General features: G+C 46.1%; 1 protein-coding gene across 1 annotated transcript; it reads left to right on the forward strand.

Annotated features, from left to right (window-relative positions):
• The first annotated feature begins 3,820 nt into the window (after nt 1-3,820).
• On the forward strand, nt 3,821-9,142 carry LOC124699771 (putative protease Do-like 14). Its single transcript, XM_047232019.1, has 9 exons — nt 3,821-4,013; nt 5,035-5,234; nt 5,310-5,435; nt 6,022-6,233; nt 6,376-6,457; nt 7,048-7,190; nt 7,922-8,042; nt 8,303-8,395; nt 8,759-9,142. Exons 1-9 carry the CDS (start codon nt 3,821-3,823, stop codon nt 8,873-8,875), a joined length of 1,287 nt encoding a protein of 428 aa, XP_047087975.1. The 3' UTR covers nt 8,876-9,142.
• The last annotated feature ends 2,304 nt before the right edge of the window (nt 9,143-11,446 follow it).

Consider the following 11,446-nt stretch of genomic DNA (forward strand, 5'->3'; position numbering starts at 1 on the left):
TCCTGGCAATGCATCGGACTCGTTAAATCTGTTTTCCCTTCTGTTGTGTGAATTCACAAATATTTGAAACCGTAATGGTGTGAAGAAAAACAATGGCCTTGCTTGATATGGCACAACCGTTTAACAACTCTAGTACTTCGTTTTAAACTATTCACTACTAGAGCACTAGAAGATGGGAGACAGAACACTTTAGGCTCTATGATCATGCAAACCAAAAGCTTACTTGTCAAAGGAAAAAAATGTAGCATACTTGGAAATACAATTAAATTATCAGATTTACCATCCAAATCAAGATAGGCATACCAGATAGTACCAAAAACAATATGTAGAATAGAAGGAAAAAAACAAAAGCTGCATAGCATAGATGATTTAGTTCATCTCAGTACATATCATATCATGCCATTGTCTGTAATAGAGTTCCTCGATAAAAATCGTCAGTAATAGAACGAGAACCTGAACCTTCGCATATGCAAATGCACCGACAGAAAATAGAGAACACGTTATAGAACCTGAAGTGTAGCATATGCTTATTTCTGTTTAAGCGAGTGACGGAGTGAGCACTACGCAGTTACCTTATATATTCTACAGTTTGCAGTAATAAACAACAAAATCCCATTGATACACAAGAGTTGTTGGGAAATCATCAACTTAAATCAACAAGAATTGGATCATATGTGCGCGTCGAGGGGTAATTCTAACCAAAGATAATCTTGTGAAACGCAATTGGCTTGGAAGTAGTCAGTGTGTTTTCTGTCATCACAATGAGACGATTAAGCACTTGTTCTTCTAGTGCCGTTTTGCAGATCTATATGGTCATGCATCCAAGTAGCTTATGATCTATATCCTCCGTCTAGTGTGGTCAATATCTTTGATATTTGGCTTCATGATATTGATCACAGGTTTAGAACGTTTGTTCGGGTGGAAGCGCTTGTCATTATATGGCCGTTATATGGTCAATATCTATAAAACTCCCCCCCCCGTGGCGCTGTCCCCAGGCGACATTGGGGGCGCCCGCCGCCGCCTTCTCCCCACCCCTCCCCTCCGGCGCTCACTCGCCGCCGCTGCCGCCGGCTCCGGGCCGCGGTGGCGGCGGCCCCCGCTGCCAAAGGGTGCCGGGGGCGGTTCCTCTCGCGTTGGGTGTCGGCGACCGCCATGATTGGCTGGGGAAGACGATGGCGGCCCGCCGGCGCAGGCAAGCCGGGGCAGCGGCCACGGGTCGCGGAGGGCGCATCGATGAGGCAGGCGGCCGGCTGCTCGGCGCGGTGGCCACACGGAGGCAGCAGATCGAGGCCGCGCCAAGTCTATCGGGGCGGCTGCCTACGCAGGGCCACGATCTGGGCCCGATCTGGGCCAGGTGGGCCGTAACTGCTCGCGCCCGGGAGATGTCTGCAACCTGGCGATGGATCGTGCGCATTGTCGTTGTTGTTCCTTTGCAGGTCTGCTAGCTACTCTCCTGTTGCCCCGCAACCATGCCGGATTCCGTGCACGTTCGTCTTCTCCGCGGTTGGTTAGTGGCGTGGGGGCTGCTGGCATGACATGAATAAAGGTGGTGGTCCTAGGGCCTTTCTTGCGCGAAGATGGAGACCTTCCTGAAGTCAGTCCCTCTTGATCTGGCTTGAGTGGTGTGTTCCGGAAAGCTCCGCCGGCGGATATAACAACGCTTTTTTTGCCTGGAGTTCGTTGGATCGGTGGTATTCTGTCGGATGCACCCATGCTTTTTTATTTCGGCTGATTGGTTCTAGAGGTAGCATCGCGAAGCTCTGTTCTTTCTTGCCATATGAAAACATGCTCCATGGCGAAGTTAGAGGCGGAGAATACCATGAGGGTCGGATTGGAGGACTTGCTATGGAGGTTCAAGTTTTTGAGCGTTGTTGAGGGGCTTGCTTGGTATTCTAGGTTTCGCAACAGCAGTATGCAAGAGGGGGCGGTAATACAGGTGAAGTTCAGAGTCTTACCTTTCATGATGAAAATCCAAGGTCTGGCCTTAACTGGTTGTGCCAGGCAATGACCTTGTTGGAGACATTGTTTTAAAAGCGGGGAGTATCTTCGGGGTGAAAACCTAAGGTCTTCTGATCGGGCGACGATGTTGGAGGCGTCGCTTTTGGAGTGCCTGGAGTTCAGGTGTTGTCTTGATGGTGGTTGTACCGTTGTTGCTAGGGCTGGAATACCGTAGCGAGACTTTTCTTTTATATAATTCTTCTTTCTTTTTTTGGTTGTGTGCATCTGTAATGCTATTAGAGTATTCTGTTGTTGCAGAGGCCGGGTGTAATTGGTATCTTCTTGATATTAATATATACTCCTTATCGGAAAAATGGCTGTACAGAAATGACAATGTTTTTAATAATAAGAATTGCTCTCTCTTGCAAGTTATTTACAGATCTACCGATGTTCTCCATTCGTGGTCTGCGCTGCAAAGGGCGGAGAACCGCGATCTCTTTACTGAGGTACACGGTTGGAGGATACGGCGAAGGATACATTTTTCCTACACGTGGCGTCATAATCTAAGGATTGGACCACCATCTTCGTCCTAGGTGTTCTACAATGCAATTCACCTTTCTTTATTTTCACTTTGAGATATTTAAAACTTTTGAACCACGCAGGGCTAGCTCTGAGGGGGGCAGGCAGGGCGGCCGCCCCGGGCCCCCGGATGCAAGAGGGGCCCAAGTCCCAGTTATGAATACGGAGAGGAGGAGGAAATATTGTGGCATATTGCCATTAGAGCAGCTGAGGATTCCTCTCGTATCGCTGAGGAAGACCAGGACAAACCGTTAAGAAGCAATCCACAAATAGTTGCATGCTAAATGCAACACCGTGTTCTAAAAAAAAAAAAGTAAATGCAACACCGGCTCATTTTTTTGATTAAAAAAACAATGACTCACTTTTATTGGCTAAAAAGGCAAAGTCGGCTCGTAGTTTTAGTTGAGGGTCGATTTTTATATAATAGTTTACAAAGATGGAATTGCAAACTTATAACAAGTCAAGAATTTAATTTTTCGTTTAATAGACACCATGCGTGGCTCTTTTTAGGCTGCTCGCTCACAAGGTAGGAAGACGACCAATCGCCGGCCCTATTGCTGTCATGCCCTTGATCTCTTATATGCACCGTTTACGTCAATGATTTGCACACCGTATATTGAGTATTTTCTTGTGGCATCAAACGGTCATGACATTTTAATTTATGTTCGATAGATAACCATATAAGTTGAATGAGTTACATAGAAATTATTTTCAACGATTTAAACTATTTGATATACATATGCTTTTGAATGCACCTAAAATAATAATTATTTACAAAAAAAAATTATTCAAGTGAATATTAAGGGTCCTGATTTTTAGATTCACCCCAGGTTCCTAAAATCCTATGCAGAAGTTGAGTTTGCTTGTCAAAGTAATAAAACGTCCATTATCAAAAACCCAACATCTGGGGTCGGGGGAGCTCTTGAACTTTTCTCACCTAGTTCTGATTCAGGGACCAGAGGCAGCGGGGTGGTGTGGATGCGGTGATGGACTGCGGTGGTGGCGAAGCGGGGAACCCTAGCTCTGCAATTCTACCCGGTCGCCGGCGAGACAAGGGATCGACCAGCTTTTTTTTTTATCAGAGGGATCGACCAGCTTGGTGTGGTTGGATCAAACACGGCCAGGCCCAAGTCCAAGTCCAAATTAAGGCCAGGCCGATATGGCGACCCGGACGGCCCATCAACCCGGTGTTGAAGGACCACTCCACTTTTTTTTTCTTGCGGAACATTTCTTCTCCCACAAGGCCGCAACCCGCAATACAGTGCCACCACGCCAAGTCCACAGCGATCCCGCACACTCGAGAATGTTCCGGAACCCGCGCCGCGCCGCCCTCCTCCTCGCCGCCGGCGCCGCGGCGGCGGGAGCGGGGGGCCTCCTCGACCGCCGCGACTACGCCACGGACGTCAGCGTCTCGGTCTCCGCGCCGCTCCGGCATCTCCTCTCAGCGGCCTCCACGGCGCTCCCCTTCCGCAACCCCCTCCTCGCGCCGTGGCAAGGTTCGGTTCCTCGACGCCTGATATGCTTTGCCTGGGCTAGTTTTCGGTTGTCAACTACGTATGAGCAGGCCGTATCGTTAGCTCGCGATTATCGATGGTCTGTTGTATCAATTGCATTGTGGTACTACCATGAACAGAGCTCCCACCTTCAATCCAGTAATCGATTGTTTATTTTAGACTAGTTATTTCCGCAACACGTAGAGCTAATTGGAAGAATGTCTCAAGGTTTTTTTTTTTTTTTTGAGTGATTCTCAAGGTTTGACAGGTTTGACAATAAGACATTTCCTGCAAAATCATCTTTATTGCCGATTATTGTTTTTTCCCAAATTAGCAGTCAAGTGTGCTGTTAAGGAGACAGAGGAAGGGAATAGCATGAGGCGTTGGTAGTGTTTGGGAATTTTGACAGATGAAACCAATCTGAAGTTCAGAATATGCGATTAGTTAGCACAAAATGCAATGAAGAGTTGAAGACAACTAAAATGTTATTAGAAATTGCGAGGAAATTCCACCTTATATATGGTTACGAGCAGAAAAGATGGGTGGTTTAGGTGCTTAGTATCCCAGCACAGCCCATTCATGTATTGGTAGTATCGATATAGATCTGCTCTGAGAAATTTGAAATGGTAAAATATAGTTAGTCATTTGGCAAAATCAAATTTACTAAGACTGAAGCATTTCGCTGGGAGAAGCTTAAGAAGTTTTCTTGGAACAAATTCTATATTTGCGTTGCGCACAACTGTGTCTAATGATGTGCACTTGTTCTTAATGAGTAGTTAAATTAAATTGTGGCGTGTTTATGGACTCTGGAATCAACTGTGTTATGTATTAAAAAACCTAGTTGAAGACCAATTTGGTGGCGGGGCAGCGTGTGTGTATTAGAAAACCATGTGCAATCCCATATACATTATAGCAATGCGCATATGTGTAGCACTATGTTTCGCCTAGTAATTGACTCTGTATCTTGTTCATCATAGAGCTTGCTTTTCAGAAGATCTTACCATGTCCAAATTTGTTTATGCAGGGGGGTTTCCTATACTAAATTCCTTTGCATCTGCATCGGATGCACCCATTAACGCGAGCAACCATGGTTCTGGTGGAAACTCAGATGATTCGAGATGTGGCCGAGGATGTCTAGGCAGGGATTCAATTGCCAATGCTGCAGCTGCAGTTGGTCCTGCTGTTGTAAATATTTCCTGTACGCATGGTGAGAATGTAACTGCAGTGGAAATGATCAACTACTTACCTGTTTCACTACCTATCTGTAGTAAACTTGTGCAACTCTTTTCTTTTGTAGAGATTCATGGATGGGCGCTAGAGAAGAGCATTGGATCAGGAACTATAATAGATCCAGATGGGACAATATTGACATGTGCCCATGTTGTTGCAGATTTCCAAAGCACAAAACCAGTTCTAAGGGGAAAGGTTATTAACTTGGCACTGGCAGTACCTTATGTGTCCATCTTGAGTTACCCATTCTGGGCTGACTGTGTTAATGCTATTACAAACGAAACTATCATGATGCATGAATATTGCTGGAGCTCCTAAAATGTTGGAAACTCAAAGGTCTAGCCAGGAGCACCTACTCGTGTGTGCAAAAACTAAGTTCCAGATGTAAAACAATTCGGAAAAAGTTACACATGTCAATGTTCGGGTAAATTTCCCATTAAATGTTTGGGAACTCTATGCATAGATTAATGGAGTGTCCTTGGTCATTCATCATTCTTTCCAGTTATAGAATCTGAGTACTAGGCATGAAGTTCTAGACTATAGCATAGGGCCAAAGTCGACCCCAAGCCATAGTATAATAGATATGCACTGTTCCTTTTCTCACAAATTTCAGACAGTAGCGATGGTTAAGGTATATTATTTAGTATTTACTTTAACTTCTATCATCTTGCTTATTTTTAAAAAAGTTCCACCAACATTTGGGTTAATCCAGGAGAATAGCTTTTAATACACGTTTGTTTATTATCTCATTCTTGCCTCACAAATTGGTAGATCATAACAGGTTAGTGTGACTTTACAAGATGGTCGTGAATTTGAAGGCCATGTCGTCAATGCTGACCGCCACTCGGATATCGCTGTTGTGAAAATTAAATCAAAGACACCTTTACCAGCTGCAATACTTGGATCATCATGTAATATTCGACCAGGTGAACATGTTGTTGCTTTGGGCTGCCCACTTTCTCTTCAGAACACAGTTACATCTGGCATTGTGAGGTTAGGATTTCCCTAAAACCTGAATTGTTTTTTTCTTTAATTTTCTCTCGCTGTCATTGAGACTACGTTCGCTTTTGATTCCCAAGCTTGCTATTCATTCTGATGACTTCAGTTGTTCTACTTACACCGCATTTTCTTGTAGTTGTGTTGACCGGAAAAGTAGTGATCTGGGTCTTGGAGGAATACGGAGGGAGTATCTACAAACAGACTGTGCCATCAATAGGGTAAAACCTTTTTCTTGTTCTTTAAACATGCAGGGATATGGAAAACAATGATTAATACTGATAGATTTGGATTTTTATTGTTGGTGCAATAAATCTGGAAAAAATATTGGGTATGGTCGTCACTTTGAAAGTAGCAACTTATGCTATTTATCTACCCTGCACCTTATTCTATTACAATATTCAACTTTCTACTCTGATTAATTTGTCACCCCGAGTAGTAACCATCAGTATCACCCCTTTAAGGCTTTCATTAGACAGAAGAAGAGAGCAATCTGCAAACAATCAATTAATTATTTGCAATTGTTGTTATTTCTGCTTGTATCCAACAAGCAGTTTAGTAGTTTGTTTGGTTGGCTACCAAAATATATCATTGCCTTTTCCCAAAATGTTTTTTGTATCATTGCCACTTTATTTTGTGTACCTGTTTTTTTCTTGGGCTAATCCTAAAGAACAAGGCAGCCTTTGTTTTTTGGTGCCAGTGTAGCCTCTTACTTACCTGATATACAAGCATATGTGTGTTTTTGTTGGTGCTTCTGTTTTGGTCTCTAAATTTCTCTAGTACAAACTCTGAACGCATTTGCATGCTACAGGGAAACTCTGGAGGCCCTCTTGTGAACCTCGATGGTGAGATTATTGGAGTTAATGTGATGAAAGTTTGGGATGCAGATGGCTTGAGCTTTGCAGTACCAATTGACTCTATTGTGAAAATTGTGGAGCACTTCAAGAGAAATGGGTATGCCTTACTTTCAGTTGTATGATGCTAGCACATTTAACTATTATACACTGCTTTGTATTTTGTCTTCCCTTGGGAAATTTCTTTATTTAGTTTGGGCTATTGAGCTACACATTTGGAGTGACTATAACGTATGTTTTGCCAAGTTAGGTATTTTTTTTAGTTAAATAAAGTGGCATGATGATAGTGATTCTATGTGTGTTCACCTTTTGCAAATAGATTCGTTGGATTACTTAACTAAATGATACTGCATGCACACCACCTAGAAGTCTAGCATTCACGATTAAGTATGAACACTGATACAACGAATCACGACAGCATACCAGGCATTACAACTATATCCAACCTTTTTGTCTCTGTCGCAGCGTGCATCTCCTTTTACTATTGTAGACCATATATAATGTTCTTGTGCATGAGTCATCTCATGTTCACATTATTTATCAGTTCATAACAATTTTCCACTTCAAAACATTGATGCAATTAGGGTTAAATTAAACAAACTTTACCTTCTTTAGTACAGCAGGTGGAATTTTAGGTTAAGCAAGTGAGTTGTTAAACTCTCTCATTTGTGTGTGTTGTGCCCAGAAAGCTCAAATAACTTTAGTAGTGAATGGGCCACAGTATATACATAGTTTTGACTGAAGTCCAGCATGATGTTACTTTCTCAAATGAACTGTGAGCCTGGTTGTTATTCTTGGCAGCTACTTAGATCTGTCTAATGTGCAATGCAGGAGAGTAGTACGACCGTGGCTTGGTTTAAAGATGCTTGATCTTAACCCAATGGTCATTGCACAACTTAAAGAAAGATCAAGTTCTTTTCCAGATGTAAGGAAAGGTGTGCTTGTTCCAATGGTAAGCTATTCTTAATTCGTCTCATGTGATGAGTCATCCTGCAGCCTGGAGGACTTTCTATTAACTTTCTATTAGCTCAAATTAAATTTGTTTTAGAATTCTAGTTATCTCAGCCCATTATCTTTTTCTTCTTCTTACATTCCTGCTGTTTCTGACCTATTATTCTTCTAAATTGTGACTTTTCTAATGTTATATGTTTTAGCATGCAACAATTATAATAACAATTAGGCGATGCTAACACTAGTTGAGTGGACAACCAGGTTACACCAGGATGCCCAGCTGAACGTGCAGGATTTGCTCCTGGGGATGTAGTTGTTGAGTTTGATGGTAAACCAGTGGAAAGTATCAAAGAGGTAATCAGGAAAACCTCTGTGTTCTGTTGGCTGGGTATCTTAAATTTATATCGCTTGCAATTTTCCTTCTTTTGAAAGTACTACCGCTGTTCCAAAAATATAAGACGTTTTGGTAGGCTATTTTAGTCTACCAGAACATCTTATATTTTGGAATGGAGGTAGTAGTAGTTATGTCATTTAATACGGAATTTGGTTTATAGGTGCTAGAGTTGTGGCGTTGGTGCCTGCCAGCTAACATGTATTATGCCCTTCTGGGGTTTTCTTTTCAGTTATATGTACATCACATTATTAAATCTCAGTTCAACGCATCAAAATACCCTTCTATTTGTTTGTACAGATGAGTTGATAAAGTATTCATTGCAGATAATTGATATCATGGGGGACAAGGTTGGAGTTCCAATTGAAGTTCTTGTGAAAAGGGCGAACAATGTATCTGTGACTTTGACAGTTATACCAGAGGAAGCAGATGCCAGCAGATGACCCACAGTTAAACTAGGAGGAGAATCTTCCAGTACAACTATAATTTTCCTTGGAATATATTTTGTATAGCCCATAGATGTTATGTTGAGTTCGAACGAATAACTAGGAAAGACTGATCAATCTTTTTCCCCAGAAGGGGAAAAACCGTAGGCAATTTGGATGTCGTAATGCAGTGCTGAGCTGCAAAATGAGTCATTTGTATCATATGTTGACAAATTGAGGTTCATTTTGCTTCTTTTGGGCAATACATGCAAGTTTAGCATTTCAGTAAGTGGACATGTTTAATTCTGAATACTGGAAAAAACTTGCCAAAGCCTTATCGTCAGGGGTTAGAGCATCTCCAGTCGCGTCCCCTAAACCGTCCCCCAAACCGCGCCGGATTGAGCGTTTGGGGGACGTGTTTTGCTCATGCCGCATTTGGGGGACGTCGCTCCCCAGCCGCGTCCCCCAAACGCCGCCCCCAAATGAATATTTGTGCAGGAAAATAAAGGTTTTCATTCAATTTTGATTATATATTACAAAGTTTGAATGAAAACGGCTAGATTTCATCTAAACCTAGGCTACTGACCGCCCGGCGGCGCGTTCGACGGCCCCGCCCCGTCGTCGCCTCCCCTACGCCGCAGCTCCTCCTGCGCGCGCCTCCTCTCCTTGCGTTCGGCGGTGGCCAGACGGTGCCGCTCCCGCCGATAGTCCTCCTCCGCCCTCCCCTGCTGTGCCGCCTGGAGGGAGAGCTCGACGGCGCGACGAACCTGCGCCTCTTCGCGGGCACGGGCGTCGTCCCGGAGCTTCTTCTCCGACTCGAAGGACTCGACGAGGGCGCGTTGCTGATCGGCCGTCTCGTCCGGGTGCGGGGCGTCGTCGTCGGACCGGCCGAACTCGTCGTCGTCGTCGTCGTCCTCCACCTCGGTCTCCTCCGCCTCGGCCTCCTCCTCCATTGGCGCCTCCTCCTCCACATCTGTTGGCGCATCCATCATCGCCACCGCAAACGCGTAAGCGCCGCCTCCCCCATAGCGCCGTAAGCGCCGACTCCCGCTGTCGACGCTCCTCCGCCGTCGCCTGCTGCTGGAGCTCGATCGACTCACGCCGCCGGCGCTCGATCGAGTCACGCCGTTCACGGAACAGCGCCTGCCGCTCATCGCGCCGGCGCCGGCGCTCGTCAGCCCATCGCTGCTCCATGTCCTCCGGAACCGGCGCCGTCGCGCCTCTTGTCCCGTCGAGGCGTCGAACGCCGCAACGGTGTCGCACCGCTACTCCCGCCACGCTGCTGCCGCCGCGGCCTCCTCAGCCTGCGGAGGCAGGGCGGAGAACGCCGCAAGATCCGCCGCCCGCTGCGCCTCACGCCGCCGGCGGGCCTCCTCCTCGAGTGCCTCCTCGAGTGCCGCACGCCGCTGCCGGCTCGTCAATGGAGGAGACGGCGGTGGAGGGAAGTGGCCATCGCCGGGGCGGTTCGCCATTGCCACCGGTGATGGAGGAGACGGCCGTGGAGCGACGAGGGCTGTGTTTGTTGCCGGCGGGGTGTGGTGGCTATCATTGATGAGCCGGGAGACCTTTTATAGACGCCGGCGTCGGGAAGAAAGCGCGGGAACAGACGAGAAGAGGCGGGAAGATCGCGCGGGAACGGGCGGTGGCGTGCGAACGCCGGCAACGCGTGGAGGCCGTGCAGCACCGACGAGACGTCTCGCCTGCCCCTCCGTCGCCATTAAGGCAAAGATGCCGCCGTGTGTCACTGCGCGCGAATAACTTCCGTCGCGAGGTAGGTGACGGTTAGGTTAAAATTAACCGTGCCGCCGACGCGTCGGCCCCGCCACTCCCCGCCTCGCTTTCGTTGTGTCCGGCGTCCCCGGAGCGTCCCCTGTGGGACGGGGACGGGCTCGGGGCGCCGGACACCGTATCGGGCCGCGCCGGACAAACATGGGCTTTGGGGGACGCGGCTGGAACGCTTTTTTTGTCCGGCGCGCCCCAAATCGCTTTGGGGGACGGTTTGGGGGACGCGACTGGAGATGCTCTTAAGCTAGAACAAAAATGACACGAGTGCACCACTAATTTGATTCTTTTACAAGAAGAAAGCGAAAAAAAAAATTTGATGACATTTTGTTCATTTGTTTTATAGTCCACCTTTACCACGCCTTTGAAACACAAGTTCTATTATAGAGAAACTCTAGCATGCTATTGTTGAAAGACCTAGTTTCAGTCAGATTTTGTTCCGCCGACCTAAAAAGTGAGACTTGATATGCTCTGGTCGCTGGTCTACATCGCCAAGCGAAACTTTAATTGCAGTGACCATGCTACCTGCAGGCACGATACTGTCGATCGCGCCAAAAAGAACGAAGTGAGTGAGGAAGAAGGAAGGATAGATTGGAAAATCGAAGAAAGCTTCGCCTCTTGAAGGAGGATGTGAGGGTGGCCAGCAAGCACACCACGAAAACACAGATGGGACTCAACTCAAACCTTCCTTTTGTTTTGCTCTCACGAGTCACGATCCGTTCTATGCAAGTCGTGTGCTGATTTTACCTCCAATGTATATGCCCTCCCTTGGTAGAGGTTGATAAGCAAGTCTTATCTTGCGTGTTT

The sequence above is a fragment of the Lolium rigidum genome, chromosome 3 (genome assembly GCF_022539505.1).
Source record: "Lolium rigidum isolate FL_2022 chromosome 3, APGP_CSIRO_Lrig_0.1, whole genome shotgun sequence".
Classification (NCBI taxonomy): Eukaryota; Viridiplantae; Streptophyta; class Magnoliopsida; order Poales; family Poaceae; genus Lolium; species Lolium rigidum.

Bases quoted from the DNA above. Each gene is read 5' to 3' on its own strand.
- LOC124699771 (XM_047232019.1), top strand. From the start codon at position 3,821: ATGTTCCGGAACCCGCGCCGCGCCGCCCTCCTCCTCGCCGCCGGCGCC. The intron at 6,458-7,047 runs GTAAAACCTTTT...TGCATGCTACAG, and splicing joins CAGACTGTGCCATCAATAGG to GGAAACTCTGGAGGCCCTCT. The intron at 8,043-8,302 runs GTAAGCTATTCT...GTGGACAACCAG, and splicing joins AAGGTGTGCTTGTTCCAATG to GTTACACCAGGATGCCCAGC.